Source organism: Cucurbita pepo, chromosome 9, assembly GCF_057944985.1.
Source record: "Cucurbita pepo subsp. pepo isolate OVF chromosome 9, ASM5794498v1, whole genome shotgun sequence".
Classification (NCBI taxonomy): domain Eukaryota; kingdom Viridiplantae; phylum Streptophyta; class Magnoliopsida; order Cucurbitales; family Cucurbitaceae; genus Cucurbita; species Cucurbita pepo.
The window spans coordinates 4,873,490-4,899,702 of NC_141806.1; the positions used below are offsets into that span (position 1 = coordinate 4,873,490).

Below are 26,213 nucleotides of genomic sequence, written 5' to 3' on the forward strand. Positions count from 1 at the left end.
AATGAGCATTGATGGGCACTTGGTTTGTCTGTCCCTCTTTCCACAGACATTTTTTCTTAATTTTCTTTAAACCAATAACAAAAGCATTACAATTGATTGCTACCATATCTCCTCTTCCCCCTTTTTTCTTTTCTCTTTTTTTGCTCGGTTTGGTCCACGGTCCACTCTCACGTTATCGATTCTATGCCTGATTCGGTGCTTAAAAGGGATGATTTTGATGTAATGAGCTACTCGATCCTTTAACGATAACATTTGACATAATCGAGTCGAACAAAGAAGTGTAGCGTAGGGTATATGTGGTGACTCTCGTGGTATGATATTGTTCACTCTGAACATAAGCTCTCATGGCTTTGCTTTAGACTTTTCCAAAGGACTTCGTATCAATGGAGATAATATTCTTTGATTATAAACTCATGAACATTCCCTAAATTAACAGATGTGGGACTTTCATCCAACAAGAGAAACATAAATTCTAATAAGAACCACACATCATATGAGATCAAATGTATAAATGTGTGTATGCAATAAGTGACAGAGTTAAGGAAATCTTCGTTCTTTCTTCGACTTCCAAGAAGATTATTACAAGTTGCTAACTTATTTGAAGTGTTATTCACTAGAGTTTGAACTCATCACGAATCAAAGTTGCTGGTTAATAAGCATAATTAGAAAACTATATTGTGGCAATTGTGAGATTCCACATCGATTGGACAGAGGAACGAGTGCTAGCGAGAACGGCTCTAAAGGAGTAGATTGTGAGTCCCACAACGGTTGTAGAGGGGAACAAAACATTCTTTATAAGGGTGTGAAAACCTCTCCCTAGCAGTAAAAACTCGAAAGAAAAATTCCAAAAATGATAATATATTGGCAGCGTGAACTTAGGCTGTTACATGTAAACAATAAGGCCATAATTGACAAATGTGTTCCAATTGAACGTCTAAACAAATTGTTTATTTATTTATTTTTGTTCTTAGCGTCCATTAGTATTGTTTGATACATTCATTTCATTATTGTGTAATCGAAACTCAACGTATTTATTCAATACAAACCTATTTTTATATTTTAATCTTTTCATTTGTCATCGATCGATCTTAATTAGCTTAGGAGGAAATGTATTCTGATGTGTGTTGCATAGTAGGAGCCGGGAAGCAGTGTTTAGGAGGCAGACGTCACAACCAAATCCCTTCATTGAGCCATATTTTTTTCTGCATCATACATCTCATCACGGTGGAGCATTGACAACGATCTCTCGTACATAAAAGCTCAACTATAGATTCAGACTGATTTATAATTAATGAATGAAAATTATTTAATTAATTAATTTTATACTAGATTAAAAAAAAAAATTTCCTTTTTTCCTAGCTCATAATAATATTAAAGTGTTAATTTAATTGATTTTTTTTTTTTTTTTTTTTTTTTTTTTTATTTTTTTTATCAGATATATTAAATATAAAATGAAAAATTAAAGAAAAAAAAAGAAAAACGATCAAAATATAACGTTTACCTTATAAGAAATTCATCCATTAAAGACAATATTTTAATTCTTTTTCAAATATATTTCTAAAAATATTTCGTATTCTGTTCCATACTTGATTTGAGCAACTCTCATCACACTTGAAGTGATCAGAATCGGAAGAACATTCAACCATATCTCACTTTTTTTTCTTTTTCTTTTTTGGTTTTCGATCCGTTTGAGTTTTCCGGTGGTTCATCTCCGCCTTGGTTTCCCGTCGGAAGAGGAGGGAGAAGAAGCAGTTGGATGCGGTGAAGCAACAGGCAGGGCAGGACCTACTGCTTAATATTATCCAGTAGCAACGGTCAGCGTCAATGATTTGTGTGGGTGGTGGTGCCTCAAGCCTCATTATGATCCACCTAATCACATTTATAACTGCTGGATCTTGATCTTCCTCAACAAGCTCCCCTCATTTCATTTTCTTTTTCATCTGAAAAGAGATTTGGACGTTTGGAGACCAGGAGCCCGGACGGTGTTGTTGTGATTTGTCATCCATCTGATCAACCGGAGCAACTCAGTCGTATCGTATGAAGACACCTCTCACTGTGAGTTGTTTCCTCTTTCTCAACTCCAACACTTGTAAAATTGACACCAATTCCTACTAATTTCTTCAATTTGATGGTCTGAGGTTTTGCTTTTGAGCTACATTTTGGCTAAACCCCGAAATCCCGATTAATGCTGAATGCCTAGCGCAATTCTCTCTCCGTTGTGGCTGTTGCTACCTTAATCTTAGGTTTTCTTACATTATTCGTAAAATTGGGGCTAGTGGACAGCAAATTTTTCTGATTCCTGTTTTCCTATTATGATTTATTTAATTGAAGTTCTGCAAGCTCAAACCAATTACTTTTACTTGATCGCCTCACTTCGATCTATCTTGATTGACATTCAGCTGTTTTTCTTTGCCACCAAATTCCTTCGGGTTCTTTGCACCTTTGTAGAAGAAGATCCCTCTGGTAACTTTGTTCCTTGTTCATTGTTAGAGCAGGAAGAACAATGTTAATTGCGGAACTAAGCCAGATGATGCAGTTGATCCCTTTTCCCTTTTGATACTTTTAACAATAGTGGCTTTATTCTTTCAGCTGGTGGATGTTCTTCTGTTGCTTGCATTGTTTTGTATTTCTCCATGGGTTGCTGGGAGTAGCAGCTCTTATTGCAAGCTGACTAATACAGGAGAAATTCGACCCCACAGTGTCTCTATCACTGATTTTGGGGCAGTTGGAGATGGTGTCACTCTCAACACAAAAGCATTCCAAAATGCTATTTTCTACCTCAACTCTTTTGCTGACAAAGGTGGTGCCAAGCTTTTTGTTCCAGCTGGGCGTTGGTTGACAGGAAGCTTCGATCTTATCAGTCATTTAACTTTGTGGTTAGATAAGGATGCTGTGATTCTTGGCTCAACGGTAAGCTCTTGCATCTTGGTTGAATAAAAGTGTCTACCAAGCAAAGTTTTGAGTTAACTGGTTGTTAGTACAGCAAAATTCTCCCCTTGCAAGTGCTTTTTTAATGAATTTGAGCTGATTTTCAATCAGATTAAAGTACAAGATGTAGTGGCATTGTATTGTTCATCAAAATTCTCCCCTTGAAGGTGCATTTTTAATGGATTTGAGCTGATTTTCAATCAGATTGAAGTACAAGATGTTGTGGCATTGTATTGTACACCAAAATTCTCCCCTTGAAAGTGCATTTTTAATGAATTTGAGCTGATTTTCAATCAGATTAAAGTACAAAATGTAGTGGCATTGTATTGTCTAATGATGAATGTTCTGTAATTTTTTCAGATCTCTGATGACTGGCCGATTATCAAACCACTGCCATCATATGGTAGAGGACGCGAGTTGCCAGGTGAACGGCATCGAAGCCTCATCTATGGATGCAATTTGACTAATGTTGTCATCACAGGTAGAGCCCATATTAAAGAACAGTTGTATAGTGCAGTAACCTTTATACTCCTTAATTGTTGTTACTTTTGATTATGTGCAGGTGAAAATGGAACCATTGATGGACAGGGCAGCATCTGGTGGGACTGGTTCCATAGTAAAACGTTAAACTATACGAGGCCGCATTTAGTCGAACTTATGAATTCAACTAATGTTGTAATCTCAAATCTGACATTCAAGAATTCACCCTTTTGGACCCTCCATCCTGTATATTGCAGGTCTTTCCCCATCTGGGGAAGCATAATGTTCACTCTTTCCTTGATCGTTGAACTCGATACTTTATCTATTACGAAGACATGAAACTGAGCTCTTCATTTTTCTATTTTGAATAAACAGCAAAGTCCTTGTCCAGAATGTGACAATCCTTGCACCACCTGATTCTCCAAACACCGATGGTATTGATCCAGGTGAGGCATCATGTTCTTGATACTAACCTTTTATAATCAGTTTATTTATTTAGAGCATTCTTTAGTTCAAAAGTATGACTCTGCAAATATGTAGTGAATAGAAAAAAGGTTTCATATATATATAATATTCGTGAGATCCCACATCGGTTGAGAGGAGAACGAAACATTCTTTATAAGGGTGTTGAAACCTCTCCTTAGAAAACGCGTTTTAAAAACCTTGAGGGGAAGCCCGAAAGGGAAAAGCCCAAAGAGGACAATATTTGCTAGCTGTGGCCTTGGGCCGTTAGAATATTTTTGAATATGATGTGCTTCAAGTTAATTATAGTCAGTGCCCCTGCCTTTTAACCGTCTGTTTGAAGCTGACATTGTTATCTTACACAAACTTCTCATCTCCAGATTCTTCATCTGAAGTTTGCATCGAAGATTGCTACATTAGCACAGGCGACGATCTAATTTCAATCAAGAGTGGGTGGGATGAATATGGCGTTGAGTATGCTCGTCCTAGTACGAACATTACCATTCGAAGGCTCACTGGGCAAACTACTAGTGCGGGAATTGCAATAGGAAGTGAGATGTCTGGAGGCGTGTCAGAAATTCTGGTAGAAAACATCCTATTTTTCAACTCGAACATGGGTATCAGAATTAAGACGTCTCCAGGAAGGGGTGGTTACGTGCGGAATGTTTACATATCGAATGTGAGCTTGATCGATGTAAACGTAGCTATAAGGTTCACTGGTAAGTATGGTGAGCACCCAGATTCTGGTTATAATCCAAATGCTCTTCCGACAGTTGAAAGGATCACAATTAAACATGTTAGTGGAGAGAATATTAAAACAGCAGGCGTTTTAGAGGGCATAGAAGGAGATGATTTTCATAATATTTGCTTAGCCAATATCACGCTTAATGTGAGCTCAATGCACCAATGGAACTGTTCGCATGTGCAAGGATTTTCTGACTTTGTTTCTCCAAAGACATGCCATTCTCTGAGGGAAAGAATTTTTCCCCAACATATTTCGGATTGTTATCAGCCACCAAATTTCATTGCTCAGGTATATTCTCTGAGCTTTGTTGGGTTTAGGGTTTAGGCTTTGTTGTCATCATTCTTTCAATCGTTTTCGAATATTCGAGTGATTGTATGATTTTGTCTAGTCTCTTGTGTGATAGATGAGGACCGACTTCATCGGGATGTCGATTGCTTTGCCTGATGAATCAAGTAAAAGCTAAGAGCTGTGTGGCTGAACACTTTCAAATGGCAGGTACACAATCAAATGTTATTTGTTTTCTGGACTTGGTGTGCAGCAAAGTTAATAATGGAGTGATTAATTAGAATATGTATATAGAGAGAGTTTCTTTTCACACACATTTGCAACCACACTTAGAATACACAAAAGTTGGTGTGGGTGTAATGTATGAACTGAGTTTCTTAAAGCTGAGCAAGATTTCTTTGGGAAGAAGAATTCAGTAATAGCTACTCATACATGGTCGGGGTTGGGTCGGGTCGCACTATGTTCAAGACGGTTGAAAGAAACACTATCTCGGGGAGACCATACTCTCCTCCTTGATGATGGAGCATAAAACCTGTCTTGAAATGTACGTCTCGAGCTCTTTGGACACTTCTGTCAACTTGAGGTCAAAATTGCTTCTGTACTTCCTGTGCTTTGGAGATATTGATGCTGTAGTGTCTGGGGCTGGAACTGTGGTCGGAGAGCCCGAGCATCGCTTCCTTGGGCTCGAAAAACTTCCAGGGGAACCAGTAGGGACCCTTCCCTTAGCCTTAGGCAGCAACTCACCTTTTGCATTCCCCCAACTTCCCCTTCCATCTATATTATCACAATTACTAGTATTAGTATTAGAATTGTTCTGTAGGCCAGATTTCGTTTCTAGTGGCAGAGGCTTCAGGTAGTCGTGATCCATCTTAAGTCTTTCCTTAGCTCTCTCAGCTGCTGCAAGTGCCTTGTCTGTGCTCAGAGTTATCAGTTTCCATGGATCGATACTGACACGAAGGTCTTGTTTCACGGTGGATGTACTCTGGGGATTTGCATCTATTTTTATGGATAATTGTGTCGAGTCCTGAACGTACAACATGAGATTAAGGAAGATCCTCCATAAAACTACGTATCAGTATGTAGCTTACAAAGTATAAATACCTCTTTGACTCGTCCTCCTTGGCACGTGATAAAACGTGACACGAAAGTTGGCTTCTTCTCAGGCAAATCAAAATCATCATCAGAAGAGAAATCTGAGTTTTCGTCGAATGAATCGTCGTCGATAATAAATTGACTCTCCTCTTTCATGGCAAGTATGTAGTCGTATGTTCTCATTCCCTGAAGAAGCCAGTGGTTAAATATATTGAAGAACAGACTCGCCATAACCAATCCACCTTTTGTATGAGAGTGAATACTCACCTTTTGTATGAGAACTACGTGAAAGAAAAATAGTTGTCCAAGCGCTGCTGAACCATAAGCCGTCATCAACACAAGCAAGACCTGTTGTGCCAATTTGAAAGAACTCGATTAACTGGTTAGGAATCACGGATTTCCACAATGGCATGATATTGTCCACTTTGGGCTTCCCTAAAAAGCTTCGTACCAATAGAGATGTATTCTTTAGTTATAAATCATGATCGGGGCTCCTCTCCCAACAATCCTCAAGAATCCTCCCATCGAACAAAGCACACCATAGAACCTTCGCTGAGGCCTATGGAGCCCTCGAACAGCCTCCCCTTAATTGAGGCTCGACTCCTTCTCTGGAGCCCTCGAACAAATTACAATTTGTTAGAAACTTGAGTCAGTTTGACTACATCTTTGAGGCTCACAACTTTTTTGTTCGACATTTGAGGATTCTATTTACATTGCTAAGTGAAGGGCATGACTCTGATACTATATTAGGAATCACGGATCTCCACAATGATATGAGCATAAACTCATATCATTAGAGATGTATTTGAGCATAAGCTCTCATGGCTTTGCTTTGGGCTTCCTCTAAAGGTCTCGTATCAATAGAGATGTATTCTTTACTCCCAACAATCCTCAACACTCGTTTCACCTACGAAATGCGAAGAGGATTTAAGAAAAACTTACCGTGATTGTGGCAAGCACTTCCCTTGGAAACTCTATGTGGAACCTTCTTTGCAGCTCCATTTCCGTTCCTTTTTTATCTGCAAAACACCTAACAAATATGGCAATGGACGCTCCTCCTTCGATCGCTAGCTGTATCAGTCCAATTTTTTTTGGTTAGAACAATTATCAAACAATAATCAATACTCAAAGTAAAAAGGCAACTGACCATTAACATTACGGATATCATCAGAAGAAAGAATGTGGTATAGTTCTTCTTCCCAACACAGTTGTTTAGCCACTGAGAACATTAGAAAAAAAAAAAAAAAAAAAAAAAAAACCATTCATCGGGAATCAAGAAAGCCACAGATAGAACATGTGAATGCGTGTTAAATACAATTTTTTTTTGTTCGACATTTGAGGATTCTATTGATCTAACTAAATTAAGGGCATGACTCTAATACCAAATGTTAGGAACCACGATTCTCCACAATAGTATGATATTGTCCCATTTGAGCATATAAGCTCTCATGAGATGTGGGACTCCCTCTCAACAATTCTTTACAGCGTGGAGTATTCGTATTATTACCCTGCAATGATGATCGAATCCTTCAACGCAGCGGTTGCAGGTTCGACAATGCTTGCTATGCCTCTTTACCTACATTGAAGTAACAACAATAAGCGGTTTAATAACCCAGCCCGACTTGTTCGTTCGAATAGGTCGAAGGTCAGTAATCAAAGTTTACATCACACTACGTACCTCGAAATTACAAAGAGAGCAAAATGTTAAATCCTCCTCGTTATGATCCGAAGTGACCACATCATCCTTCATTACAAGAGGAAAAGGGATCAAAGGCTCCATCTGAGGTCTCACCTTCCATGGATCCAGATACTTCCTCCGGATGAATGTTTTGAGAATCTTCCTTTCCATTGACCTAAATTGCCTCGAAACGATTTCTCCGAGTATCAATCCATAATTTAGGTTCGATTTCGATTTTGATTTCGATTTGGATTTCATCTTCTTCTTTTTCCGGACACTGATTTTATCAGTTGGATCAATGGCGACGCACCTTACGAACAGAAACATAGCGGAAATCGCCTGAATAGAATCACCAAACGAAGAACAGTAAAGATCCAATAAGTAGCGAGAGAAATGAAAAGAAATAGAGATCGAAGTTCCATTCAAACGGAGAAGAACAGAAACATAGCAGAAATCGCCTGAATAGAATCACCAAACGGAGAAGAACAGTAAAGATCCAATAAGTAGCGAGAGAAATCAAAAGAAACAGAGATCGAAGCTTCATTCAATTTCATTACCACAAACGAAAATAATGTCGTGATTGCAATTTCGGCGGTTCTGTTTCCAAGGAAAAGCCCTAGGAAAGTATAGAACGCAGCTACGAGAAAACTGTAAATTGCCATTGCCACAATCTGAAGGAGAAGGAAGCAGCTGGTAATGTAAAAACAGAAGGAAAAATGAGAAATTATTGCGTTAACCTAACCTGTAGAGGGTGGAGAGGAGGTTGCCAGCCATGGCGTTGTTAGAATTCTAATGGTAATTGGAGATGCAGGGTGCCCTAGCCTTCTGTGCCATTGTTCTTTCGAAAGTTTGGCTGTCAGCAAGGCTTGACTGAAATTATGCGGTAGAACGTATAGGCCATTCTTACATCTACCGTGGAGCAGGAGTTTCTTCGTGACTCGGTCCTTAACCAAAAAATAGTTTGGGTGAAATTCTACAACAGCATTATTATCAGATGCTAGTCTTTGTACTGAAATTAGGTGCTTATTGATTTTAGGAACATATAGGATATGTTTCAGAACAAGAGATGAACCAGAAATTAATGAATTCCCAATATGAGAGATAGACAAACCTGCGCCATTTGCAACCTGAATTTGGTCGGTGCCAGTGTAGCGTTCTCTGGTGGTAAGCCTCTCTAGGTCATTGGTGATATGATCTGTGGCTCCAGTGTCAACATACCAGTTTGTGTCACTAGTGTATCCACTGGTTGCCAAAGCTGCTTGTTTGAGATTATTTTCGGCTTGATATGCCTGATCAAATCTGTGCCAGCATTGCAAAGCATCGTGATTGGGCTTACCACAAATCTGACAGACAATGCCTGAGCTGCTTTGTGTCTTTGATGGTTGACGTCCAGGATTGTTCACAGTACGCCTTGATTGTCCATGACCACTATTTAACTGACGACTACGACCGCGACTACCTCGACCTCCATTGGCACCTCCACGAATGGATATCCTATTGACATTGTTAGCAGATGAAAGTTGCTCAAATGTACCCTTACGCAAGTGCCGCATCTCATAGCTCAGCATGTGAGCATACACGTCGCTGACAGTGTATACATCTGTTCTGGTTGTAATGCTTGTGACTAGAGGATCATAATCTGGACCAAGTCCTTGCAGCATGTAGGCGATGAGTTCTTCATCCTCTATTCGCTTGCCAATGGCAGCAAGTGTATCACCAAGATGTTTTACTTTACGAAAGTAGTCAGCAATTGTCATGTCCTTTTTCTGGATAGTAGAGAGTTCCATACGGATCTGCATTGCTCTTGCTCGAGATGTGGAAGCAAATTGTCGCTCCAGCGTAATCCAGGCTTCTCGTGCAGTGGTGATTCCAACCATCGTGCTGAGAACCTCCTCAGTGACTGATGAGTTGATGAGGCTGAGTACCAGCTGGTCCTGGGGGTACCAGACTGTGAACTCAGGGTTGATGATAATTTTGCGATTCCCTGTTTCTTCACTTGGTTCAACGGCGATCGTCTGGCTTGGTGCAGGCATGGATCCATCCACAAAACCAACAAGGTTTTGGCTACGCAAGTAGGGAAGGATTTGGGTGGACCACAGTAGATAATTTTCTTGTGTAAGCTTAACACTAATCACCTGACTGATCGACGGAGAAGACATTGTGTTGTTTGGGATTGACATGTCTAACAGCAGAGGCTATGGATCTCGTGGATCTTATTTCGGCTCTGATACCAGATCAAGTTTATGCAAAACTGTGCCTCACACTATTGAGGACATATTCTATTTATATTGGCAAAAGATTAACTAATAGATCCGATTTCATAGGAAACTAACGAAGTAAGCCTATTCTTATGGCATGACTAACTTCAAGCTATTCTAATGGATTGACCAATTCTAACAGGCGTCTCATGATGATGCTTGAACACTGCGCGGGCGGAAGGTGTGGGGAGTTCACGTTTTTTTATCAAACTGGGACCACGCTCACTTCTTTCTGTTTTATCCCCAACGGTCGAATATCATGCGGTTTAGTTTGAATTTGAACGGCGCTTTGCTTTTTGCAACGGCGTCCAGTTCATGGGCCCATGGGCCTTCTGGATTTTCTAGCTAGTTTTAAATAAATAATAATAAAAAAAAAAAAAAACCTCTTTTTGTTTTCTTCTTGTTGAAATACTTTAAATTAAGGAAAAGTGCACTAACTGATTTATGTCGGTTGAAGCAGCCGTGTACATGGTTTGAGTCGGGTTGGATTGTGGTAATGGGTTCATTGGATTTGTGAAAGAGTTCGGAACCTAACCCAACCTGACTCTATTTTTGGGTTAGATTGAGTTGACATGTTTTTGTCCATATTGAACTAATCTCGATTCCAGTTTTAGATCTCCAATCTTTGCATTAGGACGTAGAACCAAGTTTTGTGAATTTTTTTTTCCACTCAATCACAAATAAGATGGGACCTTATTTTGGTTCGTCTCCATTTTAGTGAAACTCTTCCTCAAGCAAGGCAGCCGATAAGTCATCAAAGGGTTTGTGTGAATAAAAAAATAGTCTCCATTACTCATTTTAAAGTTTCCCACGGTGATCTAATATCTTTTCAAGAAAATGACGCGAGAATCTGTGGTGAAGAAATAAAGAGATCTTTCTATATCGAAATCTCAGTTGAAAAAATCATAAGCAAATTTCTGGATTACCGAAGGTGGAGAAGAACTAAAATAGAATGGTTCCACCTACTCAAAACTAAGAGGGGATGCCACCAAATACTAAAATCCCGGTTTTTGCAATAGTTGCGTTCTTCTATGCAAAAATCAGACTTAGAAAGAAGAAAGAAGTTTGGATCAGAAAAAGTATGCTTAGGTAGTTCCTTCGCTGAGAACAACCGAATGGGTCGGGACATTGTTAATTTAGTAGAAGATCATTGGTTTATAAGCGAGGAATACTATCTCCATTGTTATCAGGTCTTTTGGGAAGCCCAAAGCAAAACCATAAGAGTTTTGGGAAGCCCAAAGCAAAACCATAAGAGTTTGTGGACAATATATAACTGCACCCGTGAGTATACATTTTCACACCCAACTCTACATTCTACAACTCTCACACCCAAAAATCTCTACCTCAATCAGCCACCTCTTTGATTTTTTTATTTTCAAAATTGTCGTAAGATTTTTTCTGAAACCGTAGCGATCAGCCAATCACTATGTAGAATATCCTATCAGCTTCAACTATATTACATAGATCTAGTCAGTAAAAGAAAGATGATCATTGAAAGAGATCATTGGATAGGTCAAATTTCTAAATCTCTCTTCTTCTTTTTCTGTTGTTTTTTTCTTTCTTTCTTTCTTTTTTTTTTTTTTTTGGGGTCAAATTGCATCAAGTTCATTACAATTCTCTTGATTCTGGCTAGAATAACAAATTATGTCTCAAATCCATTGTCAAAAGGGTCGAGAATTAATCAAAAGTGGTCAAAAGTTGGTCGTAAATAGGCAAGAAAAAAAGGAATTTGGTAAAATGGTAGCCTTGAATCCAAACCATAGGCTCAAAATTCGAACTTATATCCAAACTAAAGGTATACATTCAACCCGACAACCCGGACCAACCTAACCCGAACTATAAGGGTTGGGTTGGGTTGGATTAACTTTTCAGGTTGGTTTGGGTTCATTTTTCTGAACCCAAACTGATTTTGCGTCAGACTCCGAACGTGAGCCTCAACAAGCAGATCAGTCGAAGCGTAGGTTCATGGTTGAACCAAGCCAGATTCAGAAGCCTATCAGCCAAGTTGTTCTTGTTCCAACCTAGATTGTCCAGCCCACAGATGCCTTCCGCTCAAATCCAACGCACAACCCAACCCACATCATACCCACATCTTAAAGTGTAACGACCCTATTTTTCCTAATAAAATAGAAACACCACTACATGCATGACATGACTAATATGTTCGGAAAATTATATGAAAACTTTTCATAAACGATGTCGTGGACTTAAACGTTAATAATAAATTAATTTAAAAAATACTGTTATCAACAACGTGGAAAAATATATAACATGAATTTAAATAAACTAAGGCAAAGCCATGATCTAACCCAATGACTACTAAACCAAATATGAATGCAATTATCCCAACTAAACTTTCACGACCTTCACAACAACTTCCACGACTTTATCTTTACTTGACAAAAATTTGCACGTGACTTAGCATTTAAAAATATTCAGTAAGTAGATTCAGTATTGAGATTAGTAAATACAATCATATACAATCATGATGAGATCTATCTTTTTCATAAAATATCATAACGTTGGTCTCTACTTTCTAGTAAAGGAAAAATTGGATGTATAATACTTCTTTACACACAGTCCACGCACGTGCACATGAACTCCAGACGGGTTCGTATACATACCCCTAGACTTGGTCTTCGGCTAATGTACATTCACGCTACTTGAAAACTTTGACATTAGCTCCTTCAACTCCCATTTTACCACTTCATGATTAATCCTACTCAAACATCCATTTTCCTCCTATTTTGTCATCTCTTCCACCTTCTATTTCTTCTCTAAATTCACCCACTAATTCTAATTCTATCCCACCTGATACATCAATTTCACTTCAACGTTCTATTCGAACTTGGCATAATGATTATGAGATGTCTTCTGCAGTTCTATTTGAACTTGGCATAATGATTATGAGATGTCTTCTGCAGCCAATCATTTAGCCTCTAGCTCAAGTCCCAACACTAGCGCCAGGTATCTCATCATTATCTTTCATTCTCTCGTTTTTTCTCCTACTCAACGTGCTTTTCTAGCTCTTATTACAACCAGACAAAACCTAAAATCTATGATGAGGCAGTTGGCGATCCATTATGGCAGAAGGCTATGAATGTTGAAATTACAGTTTTGGAACGTAATCATACTTGTCTCTCATTCCTCTACCATCTGACCATAAATCTATTGGTTGTCGTTGGGTGTACAAAATTAAATACAACTCTGATGGTTCTGTTGAACATTATAATGTTCGGTTGGTAGCAAAGAGATACACTCAAGTTGAATGTATTGATTACAAAGAAACATTTTTCCTTATAGCGAAACTTCCTACACTTCGTTGCTTATTCACTATTGCTCTTAGAAATGGTTCACTCATCAATTCTATGTTCAAAATGTCTTTCTCCATGGTAATCTAGACGAGGAAGTCTACATGTCTTTACCACCAGGTATTCGCCGAAAGGGGGAGAATACAGTATGTCAGCTACATAAATCTCTTTATGGGTTAAAATAGGTTGCTCGCAATCGATTCTCTATATTCTCTACCATTATAAAAAGTGTAGGCTACACTCAGTTCAAAGCAGATTACTCTTTATTTACTAAGAGTAGAGGTACTTCTTTTACTATCATTCTTATCTGTGCTGACGATATTCTGTTTACCGACAATGATCTCAAGGAAATTCAACATCTCAAAACTAGTTTACTCGAGAAATTCCTTATAAAAAAATTAGAGGAATTTGCATTGAATTTTCTCTATTTAGAAAAGAAATTTTTATGTCTTTAAACGAAATATGCTCTAGACATTCTTCAAGACACAAGTCTTACCGGAGCACATCCAGACAAATCTTCTATGGAACAAAATCTGAAATTTTCTTTTAACATAAGAAGAGAAGTTGAATGATCCAAGTAAATAAGACGGTTGATTGACAGATTAATATATTTAACTACTACTAGGTCTGACATAGTGTATTCAATTCGTAAGCTTAGTCAATTTATGCATGAACCAAGAAAACCACATTGGAAGGCAACTTTACAAGTTCTGAGATACATCAAAGGTACTCCTCGTCAAGGACTTCTACTACTATCTGAAGACAATTTGAGATAACAAGCATATTGCGATTCTGACTCGGGTGGTTGTTGAACATCTAGATGGTCTATTTCTAGGTTCTGCATTTTCCTTGAAAAATTCAATTATTTCTTGGAAGTCTAAAAAGCAAACCAATGTGTCCATATCATCAGAAGAAGTCGAGTATCAAAATATGACAAATACTTGTTTAGAGTTAACTTGGCTAAGATACATTTTTCAAGACTTGAAAGTTCCGCTATCCAAACCAGCATTGTTGTATTGTGATAATCAAGCAACATTACATATAGTAGCCAATCTAGTTTTTCATCAAATCATGTTATGTTTCGACTAAAATGCAATATGCAGATGTTTTCAATAAAGCTTTGGGAAGACAGCAATTTGATTGTCTGAAAGACATTGAGTGTCATTGACATACACTCTCCAACTTGAGAGGAGTATTAAGATATATTTAGGGTTGTTTCTCAAATTTATGAACTTTTGAGACCATTTTACAAATTTCCAATTATGAATATACATATATTTTGTTCCTTTCTTTATTATCTTCTTCCTTTTCTTTGATTACTTTCTCAATCTCGGTCCCCTTCATTCACGTACCTCTATTACTCAGGTGTCACATGCCCATATTCGAATCAAAATTCAAAATCCAGATTGGGCACAAATTCCCTCAATCACATGCTTTTTAGGAAAATTTCCAAGAAATCACCCAACATAAAATTACTCAAAGTAAAACACTCTTTTAACTTCGGAGTTTCTATGATTGAACCACAGAAAAAGGATGGTGCATATTGTTGGTATAGATAGTAACTTTCAATTCTTTTAAGTCGTTCTTAGTCATCCTATCCTCAAAATCGCTCTCATTCAAATGTTGTTCTAATCCATTCGTATGTCTTTTCTTTCTATAGTACTCAGTGCAAGAATACAACATCAAAAACCGACAAGTTCCATATTATCTTGTAGAAACTTATAATAATAATAATAATCTCACTTACTTATATCTTGGTTTTCTTCTCTTTTCTATCATTTCTTTCTCTCCATCCAAGTAAGAACATTAAAATAAAAAACCCAATTATGTAAAATTTGATAAAAGAAGTCAAAATTGACATCAAAGTATCCAAGATTTTGGTACTTTTCATGTTTTTTCAAACACGAGCTTATTGGTCTTGAAATCTTTGTCTACAAAATTGTTCTATTCAAGTGGTCTTTCCATGATTTGTGTCTCTTTTTCATTTCCTTCCCACTTTTCTTTCCCTCTCCTTCTTCGAGAGACCATTTCTTTTAGCTTCTCATAGAGTCTATTCCAAAATTCCTTCTTTGTTTATTCATTTTTGTAAAGAGAAGGTGTGAGACTAACATCTTAGCTGTTTTGTATATGGTTTGATCTCTTAATTTAACATGCATCATGTGGAACTAACATCTTAATCATGTGTTTATATGAATTGGCTGAACAAGAAAGTAATCTTATACAATTCCCAACCTTTTATGTTTATAATGTTGACACTAGCTCTAGCTAGATCAATGATTAGCATGTCGTACTTTGAAACTCAAATAAGGATGCGTAATCGTCCAAGCTCACGTGTCTATTAGGGAAACGTTTCCACACCCTTTATAAAAAAAATATTTCATTTTCCTCCCAAACCAATGTAGGATCTCACAATCCACCCCTCGTTGAGGTCCAGCGTTCTCACTGGCACGCATTTCCTTCTCTAATCGATGTGAGACCCTCAAATCCACCTCCTTCGGGACCAACGTCCTTGCTGGCATACTACCTTGTGTCCACCCCCTTCAAGGCTCAGCCTCCTTGTTGACACAGCCCAGTGTCTAGCTGTAATACCAACTATAACAACCCAAGCCCACCGGTAACAGATATTATCCTCTTTGAACTTTCTCTTTTAGGCTTCTCCTCGGGGTTTTTAAAACACGTCTACTAGGAAGAGGTTTCTACTCCCTTATAAAAAAAATGTTTCATTCTCCTCCCCAACCGACATGGAATCTCAAAAAATGCCAATAAAAGACTTCATTTGAGACCCAAGAATCATTCACATTTTTAGTAGAGAAGCAATAAGTTGCCATCATTATCATTTGAAGAATTATACATATTTTAAAGGAACATTGGTATAAATTCAATCCTCTCAACATTATTTTGGAAAAAAGAAAGAAAAAAAGTGTTTGTTTGTGTGAAATCAAACCTCAAATGGAGAGCCAAATGTTGAGGAATGAAGGCACCACTTTCTTTCGAACATGCCTCAATGCAATTAATGTATTATCTGGTCTCTCTCTCCTCATTCAAACCCTTAAACCATTTAGTTCCTTAAGATTATATTATATGACTAATTTGTGTATCTTTTAGGTGTGGGATTGATATCAATACCTTTCGCCCTTTCACAAGGAGGTTGGACCAGCTTAATAGCTCTCTTCATTCTCGCTATCATATGCTATTTCATGGGTATACTTCTCCATCGATGCATGGAGGTAAAGCCCCAAATCAAAACATACCCCGACATTGGAGCATTAGCCTTTGGAAAAATGGGAAGAGTAATAGTTTCAATCTTTGTTTATCTCGAATTATATTTGTTTGCTGTTGATTTGTTGATATTAGGAGGAGATAGTTTAGAGAAGCTTTTTCCAAATTGGGGTTTGAAAGTTGGGGCTTTGAGAGTTGATGGAAGGAAGACATATATGATGCTTACGGCGTTGCTTATATTGCCCACCACATGGGTTAAGAGCTTTGGAGCTTTGGCTTATGTTTCTTTTGGTGGGCTTTTGGCTTCGATTGTTCTTGTTGGCTGTGTGGTGTGGGCGGGTGTAGCTGACCATGTTGGGTTCCAACAAAGAGGTGTTGTTTTTAGATTGCGAGGGTTTCCCACTGCCATTAGCTTATACACGTTTTGTTATTGTGCTCATGTTGTTTTCCCAACTCTTCGATCTTCCATGACGAAGAAAACCCATTTTCCAAAGGTAAATCTTCAACTTTTATCTTAAAAGTGGATTAAGTATCATTAAGTTATTGTTTTATTAGCGTATTTGGATACATGATCGTGCTACTTGAAAAAAATAAATTTTACTAGTTGGTGGGTTGAATTTCGGTGGTGAATATAGTTTTTAAGATGTCCACAGGGTAGAGACGAGGAAAAATAATTGGCGGGTCAAATTTTGGTTGTGAATATAGTTTTATGTGCAAGTAGCACGTAGACCACAGGGTGGAGAGAAGGAAGCCCCTTTTCCATCTCCATTTGGGCTGGGGCGGGGTCTGTTAGGATGGGATTCACTCCCAACAATCATCCCCTCTAACAAAGTACACTATAAGCCTCCCCTGAGACTTATGGAGTACTCGAACAAAGTACACCCTTTGTTCGATATTTGAGGATTCTATTATCATGGCTAAGTTTAGGGCATGGCTCTGATAGCATGTTAGGAATCACGACTCTCCATAATGGTATGATATTGTCCACTTTGAGTTGAAGTTCTCATGGTTTTCTTTTGGGTTTTCTAAGAAGGCCTTGTACCAATAGACATGTATTCCTTACTTATAAACTTATGATCATTCCCTAAATTAGTGAACGTAAGACTCATTCCCAACAATCCTCAACAGGATCTCATTGGAGCCTTGACCTTACTAATTAACTAGACACATCTCTACTAACACCCGAGTGTCATGTTTATATGTTTAATATGTTTAGAATGCAATAATGTAATGAATTTATCATCTTTTTCATTTGAAGAACCATGAGTTGACATGCATAACTTTGGATTATTGTAGGTTCTATTGGTTTCCTTCTCATTAAGCACATTAACCTATGGTTTGATGGCAATTTTGGGGTATCTAATGTATGGACAAAACGTGGAGACACAAATAACCTTAAGCCTTCCCCAACACAAAATCAATACCAAAATAGCAATCTTTACCACTCTCATCTATCCTCTTTCAAAATATGCTTCCATAATATACCCGATTGCCCAAGCCATTGAAGATGCATCTCCCCTATGTGCCACCCGCTTGATGTCAATTATCATAAGAACGCTACTCCTTCTCACCACAGTCGTTGTTGCCATCGCAGTTCCTTTCTTTGCTTATGTGATGGCCTTCATTGGTGCATTTACAGGCGTTGCCACCACCATTCTGATCCCATGCATTTGCTACCTCAAGATTAACGAAGGTTGGCGCAAATTTGGGTGGGAATTAATTGTAATTGTATTGATTATAGTGGTGGGGGTGTCTGTTGGGCTTGTGGGTACCTATTCTTCTGTAAAAGAACTCGTGAAACGTTTACGATGAAAAGATTTTGAATCTGTAAGAATGTATTATGGTTTATATTCTCATTTATTTTGGTTATTAACTCTAGTTTAGTTTATAACCATTTTGTTTATATTTTCATTTTGATTAATGAATCATCTATGCTTATATAAAGGATTGTTGGATTGTTGAGGATGGTTGAGAGTATTGAATTTGATTGATTTTGAGTATCATTTTGTATTTGTTGAGTGCATTTGAGAGAACATTTGCTGAGAGATTTTGTAGTGTGAGAGGGTGAGATATAGATTTTGCAAACACTTTGATTATTAAGGTTGGTTGCGACCCGTAGATGTGGAAGAATTTCTTATCTTCGAACCATGTAAATCTTTTTGTCTCTTTGTTTATTTTTTGTTTGTGGGTACGAGTGCAATTGATCTTGCTTCCGCTTTCGCTACAACAAGTGATATTAGAACATTTTGGTTGTGGCACTAGGAGTATAACAAGTGGTACTAGAGCATGGAAGGTTGTGGCATTACGACACAACAAGTGGGTATTAGAGCATTGAAGGTTGTGACATTACGACACAACAAGTGGTATCATAGCATTGAAGGTTGTGGCATTCGACACAACAAATGGTATCAGAGTATTGAAAGTTATGGCATTAAGGCATAATAATTGGGTATCAGAACATTTCGGTTGTGGTATTTGGGCTACAACAATTGAGTATCAGAACATTTTGATTGTGGCATAGCAAAACGTGTATATCATTTCAAAAAAGCTGTGAGATTTGAGGATTCTGTATAAGAAGGAAGGTTAACTAAACAAACTAATCAAGGCTAACCATCCACAGGGAAGTCTATGATCTCCCAACTCATATCTCCTCTACACCCTCACCAAGCTCGTAATATCCATTATCACTTGCAAGAACATGTGGGTGGGGAAGGGGTGAGTACTTGAACTACTAAGTAACCCCTACTTGGACAGCCTTGCATCAAGATCATGCTCCCACAATATGCTCATTACATTTTTATAGCTTATAAGTAAACATAATCCAAAGATTATAGATCATAAGATGCATATCTAATAGCAATAACATGTATCAAATGTGAGCTAATAATTTTTGAGTTAGTTGAACCCGTTACTAACTTTAGGAGAATGGTTAGTAGACGTAGTAGAATAAGTTACTTAACTTATGGAATAACCTTACGAGAATTGTCAGTAGACTTTGTAAAATAAGTTACTAACTTGTGGACCAACTATAAGAGAATGGATAGTAGTTGAGGACCAAATTTTGTGGTTGTGGACCAAACTTTGTGCTTTAATTAAGAAGAATGTTAGTCGTTCTTAATTTGAGGAGAAAGTTTAGGAAGCAAGTTAGTGCTTTATCCACTATAAATACTCTGAGGGAAGCATGATTTTTTCACAACAACAGACAGACAAAGAGAATTAAAAAGCTGAGTACTTAAGATTACTTTGGTCCAAAAGCTCTCTCCCCTCCCGTTTTTCCTTTACCTCTTTTACTTGTTTCGACATATCTCAATCGTGGGTCAAATCCAACATCAAAATACTTGCTCAACTTCGAGCATAAATGCAATGACTTGACTCAATAATTCTATAAGCTCATTGTTTAAGTATTTTAGAAAAAAGATATTTGCACATTTCATAAAAAAAAAATAATAAATAAATAGGTTTTTTAGAAATAAATATACGAAAGCATTTTAAGGATAAAGATTTAGATATTTTAGGAATAAATCTAGTCTACATTCTCTAACCTCTATTATGAATACCCATTTGCTCCATTAAGTTATTAATCTCAAGACAAAGTAAAGTGTATACTAGTTTCTATGTAGTGTCTTATAATCTCTTTCTTGATTGGTTTTAATAAAAGTGTAAGGGTTTCCTACAAAAGAGTTGGTATATGTTGTGCGATCTCTTGATACTCTTAGTATGCTGTGTCGTTGAAGTTCTAAATAATTTTTCATATCAGAAACGATTTTTTGAGATTATTAGGTAGTGAATATTTTTGTGTTATTAGTAGTATGTGGTTGTGCAAGTTCTGCACCAAAAACTTTCTTGTTTGGTATTACTGAGGTACTACAAACATGATGGGTGATTTACAAGTTCGTCGGAAGAATCAAGAAACTCAACCGCAACAACTATATATCTTATGAGCAACATGCATGATGTCCTATCTGAAGAAAAAAAACCTTTGGGAAGTCATTAGCAAAAGCGAAACAACGCCACCAGAGGAGGATTCTAATGGCGCCTTGTGCAAATGGAGAATTAAAGTGGACAAACCACTGTCAAAGATAGATGTTAGAGCAATTCGAGATGACAAAATAAGGAAAGAAGTATGGGACATGTTGGTGACAATGTTACAACTTCTAGATAACAAGTTGTTATCAATCACACAACACAATACAACGATTGCTCAATACTTCTACAGGGTAAAGTCATTATTGAATATCAAGATTTGAATTTCGAAGCTTCAAAAAACCAGGTCGAGACTAATGACCCAACATGCTCGTGCCCCACCCAATGGGATTTTACCACATGTCACTCCAAGGGCACGTATGTAATCTCCTTAGGCATGTCTATACGCACAGGTGCCATGTGCGCTTGGGAGTGTTCTTTCGTGTGTGTGGGTGTGCGATTGACCTCTTTTTGCCCCGTTCTACCTTCGCTTCTCAGTTTTTCATCTTGATTTTGATACTAACACTAATTTTATTTAAACTAGGACATACTAAAGAAATTTTAGAAATTTTGGAGTTTCTAACACACGAAAAAGCTAGCTTAGGAGGGCACACAACTTCTAAGAAAGTAACCACACGGACTTTAGGTAAGTAATACTTGTAGGGACCGTTAAGACGTTTGGCATGCGAGCATTCCTTACCTTAAGTAGTTAAAAAATGCATGTTAAGGACTTCGAAAGAGAGTTTCTTGATAAGTATGTACGGTATGAATGTTATGGTAAAATGACAATTATGCCCTAGGTTGAGATTTTTTAGAAGCATGTTGTTTTATATATTATGAAAAGCTAGAAAGAGAATATGTATGACTAGTATATGAGTTAGACAATATAGATAAGTATATTATGCATGGTGTAAGAAATTATCGAAATGCTTCTATGGTGAGATTCGTAATGAATGTTGCTTTAAATGCTTCCCACTATGTTAAAAAGGAGGATGACTATTGTGATTTATGCTCCAAGTTTGATGGATGTTCTTCTCATTGATCTTGTATTTTTGCATGATATAACATGATTTAGCTCCAAGTATTTGACTATATGTTCTCCTTGTAAAGTGTTAGGTTGGCTAGACGATGACCTAAGTCAGGATGTCTCTAGCAGAATGAGCACCTTAAGTGCTTAGGTGATCGATAGGTAGATCTCCTTAGGAAAGCATACATGAGAGAAGTCAATTAGGATTAAGGTTCTATAGCTACTGTGTTTTACACATTGACCTAGATCAAAATATTTTCAATAGAGACCCTGCACTCCAGAATCATGAGCAATGATCAGGGGTCTAGACCTGAGTGCACCTAGAGATTTAGATTATCCACGAGGAGCTAACCACAAACGTCCTGAAAATTAGAGATGAGATATAAACCGCCTAGGAGCCCCTGAGAATCTAGCAGACCTCCACAACATCGAGGGACGACCATGGTAGTTCTTCAAACTGATAGAGGTGTGACGGTGTCGTTAGAGTTTCCACTACTTATCCACTCTGATACCCATTCTATCAAGATTTCACTCTGGTACCCATACCGTGAAATAAGCACAAACCACATAAGGGAGGTGCATCAAGACGACTAGGTGCCCCAACCGTGGAAATGACACCATATTGTCCCTATAGAGTATATGAGGTTGTGCCTCAACCTAGGTCACTGGTCATTCACTGTTTCGAATTACGACCCTCCACAATGGTATGATATTGTCCACTTTGAGCATAAACTCTCATAACTTTTCTCTTTGTTTTCCCAAAAGGCCTCATACCAATGGAGATGTATTCCTTACTTATAAACCCATGATCATCCCCTTAATTAGCCAATGTAAGACTCGTCTCTCAACAATCCTCAACAATCCTCCCCTTGAACAAAGTACATCATAGACCCTCCCTTGAGGCCTATGGAGCCCTCAAATAGCCTCCCCTTAATCGAGCCTCTACTCCTTCTCTAGAGCCCTCGAACAAACTACACCATTTGTTCGACATTTGAGTCACTTTTACACCTTCGAGATTCACAACTTCTTTATTCAACATTTGAGGATTGTTAAGGGCATACCTCTGATATCATGTTAGGAACCACGGATCTCGACAATGATATGTTATTGTCCACTTTGAGCATAAGCTCTCATGGTTTTGCTTTTGGTTTCCAAAAGGCCTCGTACCAATGTAGATGTATTTCTTACTTGTAAATCCATGATCATCCTCTTAATTAGCCAATGTGAGACTTTTTCTCCCAACAATCCTCAACATTCACTGCATACACGAAGTAAGCTGCCAAAGTTGAAGAGGAGAAAGAGTGTAGTAACTCAGTAAGACAAAGGTAGCCTCTAGGCCATTAGTAGTTGGTACGGTGTTAATAGAGCTCAGGTACCAGCACCGTTAGTTCGATTAGGATTGTGTGACAAAGGTAGCCTCTAGGCCATTAGTGGTTGGTACGGTGTTAATAGAGCTCAGGTACCAGCACCGTTAGTTCGATTAGGATTGTGTGACAAAGGTACCAGCATCGTTGAGTCAGGTCTAGATCATTTAGGGTTGTGTGACCGACAGTTCAATTAAATTACCCTACACAACATATCCATCCTGAGAGGGGATGTAGGATTATGCATGTAATCTTAGTAGCTGGCAAACACAGAAGGTTGCTCTTCCAACATTGGGTGACTAGATGGTCATCCCGGGACAGTCTAGTTTGTGTATTTTGGGTCTTTCATATTTTCTTTGAAATTGTATCCCGAATCCATTCTCCATTTGTAACAAATTCGAACATCACCAACTCTTAATCGACAATTAATTAGTACAAAAGAAAATATTTTTACCTATTTGGTCATAAATATAGCCTAATAAAAGGTTCACTAGTGCAAACTAAGAGCGAAAAAGTAGTTATTATGATGGCCTCCATTAAAATCTAGTTCAACCATTCATAAGGGTTGAAAATTTTATTAATCAATTTTTAATACTAAATAACTTATACCTCTAACTTTTAAGTATCAATTGCAAATTAATAATAATTGTATTAAATACAAAACTATATTCTAAAAAAATTAATTTTAATAGATATAAAAAAATATTTAAAAAAAAATTATCCATACAATAATATAGAGATAGGATAAGAACATAAGATTTGAAAGGTCAATAAATTTTCGTCCACAAAATTAGAAAGAAGAGACAAATCAAATTTCTTTTCATGGAAAAGGTATAACATCTAACCTAAATAAAACATCCCAAACTCTTTCAAAACTTCTTTGATTATTTTTTTATTATTTAGTTTTTTAAATTAAACTTATTTTTCGAAAAGATCTAAACAATATTGTATCACAACATCATGACAAACATAATGTCGTAACGTAAGCATTTATACCAATTATAACGGGGAGTATCCCCATGCATATGACATAAGTAATAAACCATAACACAATTCACATCACGAGAGTCATAAAATACTACACATGGAGGGGCCAGTGGATTGGTTTGGGTTTGTATTAGATTTGGGTCTGGGTTAGCTCAGTCTCTAAGCTCGAGTTGATGGGGTTGAGCGAAAAATGGTCCATGGACATGGGATGTTGGGTATGGGCTTCCGAACCTAGGTCGATTCAATTTACAGACCCGTGGGTCGATTCTAGCTCAAATTCTTTTCCAAATTGGCTCTTTCGAAAAAATTTTCCAATTGGCTTTGTTTTCACCCCTAAACTTCTTTAAAAAAAAAATTATCTATATTTGTGTAACGCCAAAATTGGGAGAAAAATTAATAATGTGAGATAACCACACCAATAATTTGACATTTAACTTTCCGTTACCATCAATATTTTTCTATGCCCAAAACCGAGGAACAATACAAAATTTGGAACACGAGTCAACAGATTTAAATATTAACTTTTCGCCCCAAATCTTGGCACTTTATTTTCTAATCTATATGTGTATTCTCATCTACACAATTGTCGTAAAAGGAATTGAGAACAAGATTTACTGGTTTGGCTTTTCTAACGACGAGCGTTACAGAATTTAGGGACAATGAATGGAGAAAAATACTATGTTCGTGATCATAGTATTACTTAATTTTCTAACACTAAAAATAAATTTTTTTAATAATTATGAAACAACATTAATTTTTAATTTGGGTAATATATATATGGGTGAGTGAAATAATTAAATTGTGTGTTTGGATCTTATCACAAACTTGAGACATTCATAGTTACAATGCCTATTCAGTGGATTTGTTTAGGCTAAGTGGACACACAGACCTCATCCACTCAAATTATATTCTTTTAATTCTAATAAATTTTATTTTTTTATTTTTATTTTTTTTATTTTATTGTTAAGATGTCGCTGTTTAGAAAAATGACAAGTCTGCAAACTAACCTGCCCTTTATTTTCTTTCTAAATTTAATATTTATTTTTCATTTTTTATTTTTAATTTCTTTCTAAATTTTATATTCTTTTTATTATTAAATAAGGAAGCTGATAAATACTCAACTAAATCAGGAAATTACTAAATTTATTTAAGTTTTTTTTTTTTTTAATTCTATTTAATTTATTTAAATTTTCTAATTCTATTTAATAATTATTAAAAATTTTAAAACAAATTAGAATAAATTTAAATGGCACTAAATTTTGTGACGTCACTAAGCTTGCAACTTGACCCTAATTTACTCGATTAACTTAACGGAAACCCTTGTTTTCGTACTATTTTTCACCTTAAATTAATATATATATATATATATATATATATATTTAATTCTATTGATTTTTTTTTATGGAAATTATATTTGTCAATTCTACCCCTTATTTTTTTTTTTAGGGTTTAGGGTGATGGAGATGTTTTTTTTTTATTATTAAAAAAAAAAATTGGTTTCAAAGGTCCCACTTAATTAAGAGTTTTGTTTGAGGATGTGTTTTGGTGAATGTTACTAAATAAATAATTATGAATTTTTAATTTTTTTTTTTAATAACGGGACAACTATTTAGAATGGTTCTGCTTTTAGTTTTTCGGGAAGACTTTATATTACCGGTCTAAAAGCTCAAGACAGGTAATCAAGAGTCACTGTAACTATGTCATCTAAGTTCCTAATTATTTTTTTCACTCGAGGGTGTGATAATATCTCAGGAATATAACGATGTTGAAGTTCAATATGCTTTGTTTTACTATGAAATGTTGTGTTTTTTGTCATTGAGATAGTTGCTTTGTTATCACAAAATATCTTTGTTGCCCTTTTTGTTCTTGTTGAAGATCAGCTAACACTCTTCTTAGCCAAATGGCTTGACACGCTACTGAAGTTGCTACAACATATTTTGCATCGGAAGTTTACAATGTCGTTGTTGCTTGCTTCTTTGAGCTCCAAATGATCACCGGAGGTACGGTAAACTCAGCCAAAATATGACACTTGAAAGGCCCAACGCGCGCACAATTCTATCCTATTTGAGTCCGAGTTTACCCTTGTACTTTGAACAGTCGTCTGTAGCATCATAAGGAGGACCCCCTTTCGAGGTCAAAAAATGGTACGGTACATAGGAGGTTGGTCTTTCTCAACGTGGTGTATAGCACGAAAAACCTTTCAATACAAGATAGGGTCATTCATCTTGATCCTAAAGTGAAAACATTGGATGATAGACGGACTAAGGATGTTGCATAAACTTATAAATAATACCAACAGGAAATGTAATGTCAGGTCGTGTGTACGTTAAGTAAATTAATTCGTCAACCAAGCTTCTAAACCTTCTAACAACTATTATTTCTGCTTCATCCTCATGTTGTAATCTCTCATTAAT

At 36.9% G+C, this 26,213-nt stretch overlaps 3 protein-coding genes and 1 non-coding gene across 6 annotated transcripts; 2 read left to right on the forward strand and 2 right to left on the reverse strand.

Annotated features, from left to right (window-relative positions):
- The first annotated feature begins 1,566 nt into the window (after positions 1-1,566).
- On the forward strand, positions 1,567-5,319 carry LOC111802103 (Pectin lyase-like superfamily protein). Of its 2 annotated transcripts, none has more exons than XM_023686351.2 (7): positions 1,567-2,055; positions 2,590-2,910; positions 3,289-3,409; positions 3,491-3,665; positions 3,784-3,854; positions 4,251-4,903; positions 5,004-5,319. In XM_023686351.2, exons 1-7 carry the CDS (start codon positions 2,038-2,040, stop codon positions 5,013-5,015), a joined length of 1,371 nt encoding a protein of 456 aa, XP_023542119.2. In that variant the 5' UTR covers positions 1,567-2,037; the 3' UTR covers positions 5,016-5,319. The 2 variants fall into 2 exon arrangements, with proteins under 2 accessions (XP_023542119.2, XP_023542118.2); XM_023686350.2 differs by having other exon boundaries at positions 5,019-5,319.
- On the reverse strand, positions 5,174-8,457 carry LOC111802102 (protein S-acyltransferase 18). Its single transcript, XM_023686347.2, has 9 exons — positions 8,413-8,457; positions 8,228-8,341; positions 7,671-8,009; positions 7,500-7,568; positions 7,140-7,211; positions 6,935-7,063; positions 6,260-6,340; positions 6,002-6,178; positions 5,174-5,924 (listed from the first exon to the last, which is right to left on the reverse strand). Exons 2-9 carry the CDS (start codon positions 8,330-8,332, stop codon positions 5,385-5,387), a joined length of 1,512 nt encoding a protein of 503 aa, XP_023542115.2. The 5' UTR covers positions 8,333-8,341; positions 8,413-8,457; the 3' UTR covers positions 5,174-5,384.
- Positions 8,458-9,225: 768 nt separating this feature from the next.
- On the reverse strand, positions 9,226-9,361 carry LOC147791145 (small nucleolar RNA Z247). The gene has a single exon (XR_015422559.1). It is a non-coding gene; the product is annotated as a small nucleolar RNA Z247 (small nucleolar RNA).
- Positions 9,362-16,154: 6,793 nt separating this feature from the next.
- Positions 16,155-18,298, forward strand: LOC111802327 (amino acid transporter AVT1I). 2 transcript variants are annotated; one of them, XM_023686648.2, is made up of 4 exons: positions 16,155-16,254; positions 16,345-16,466; positions 16,594-16,952; positions 17,755-18,298. In XM_023686648.2, exons 1-4 carry the CDS (start codon positions 16,211-16,213, stop codon positions 18,268-18,270), a joined length of 1,041 nt encoding a protein of 346 aa, XP_023542416.2. In that variant the 5' UTR covers positions 16,155-16,210; the 3' UTR covers positions 18,271-18,298. The 2 variants fall into 2 exon arrangements, with proteins under 2 accessions (XP_023542416.2, XP_023542415.2); XM_023686647.2 differs by having other exon boundaries at positions 16,159-16,264; positions 16,345-16,952.
- The last annotated feature ends 7,915 nt before the right edge of the window (positions 18,299-26,213 follow it).

Excerpts from the sequence above, each read along its gene's own strand:
- LOC111802103 (XM_023686350.2), top strand. Across the intron at positions 3,666-3,783 it reads CTCCATCCTGTATATTGCAG|CAAAGTCCTTGTCCAGAATG; the intron begins GTCTTTCCCCAT and ends TTGAATAAACAG. Across the intron at positions 4,904-5,018 it reads CACCAAATTTCATTGCTCAG|ATGAGGACCGACTTCATCGG; the intron begins GTATATTCTCTG and ends CTTGTGTGATAG.
- LOC111802102 (XM_023686347.2), bottom strand. The coding sequence starts at position 8,332 with ATGGCAATTTACAGTTTTCTCGTAGCTGCGTTCTATACTTTCCTAGGG. Across the intron at positions 7,212-7,499 it reads GATTCGATCATCATTGCAGG|TGGCTAAACAACTGTGTTGG; the intron begins GTAATAATACGA and ends TAATGTTCTCAG. Across the intron at positions 5,925-6,001 it reads AAGGAGGACGAGTCAAAGAG|GACTCGACACAATTATCCAT; the intron begins GTATTTATACTT and ends TTGTACGTTCAG.
- LOC111802327 (XM_023686647.2), top strand. The coding sequence starts at position 16,189 with ATGGAGAGCCAAATGTTGAGGAATGAAGGCACCACTTTCTTTCGAACA. Across the intron at positions 16,265-16,344 it reads TGCAATTAATGTATTATCTG|GTGTGGGATTGATATCAATA; the intron begins GTCTCTCTCTCC and ends TGTATCTTTTAG. Across the intron at positions 16,953-17,754 it reads AGAAAACCCATTTTCCAAAG|GTTCTATTGGTTTCCTTCTC; the intron begins GTAAATCTTCAA and ends GGATTATTGTAG.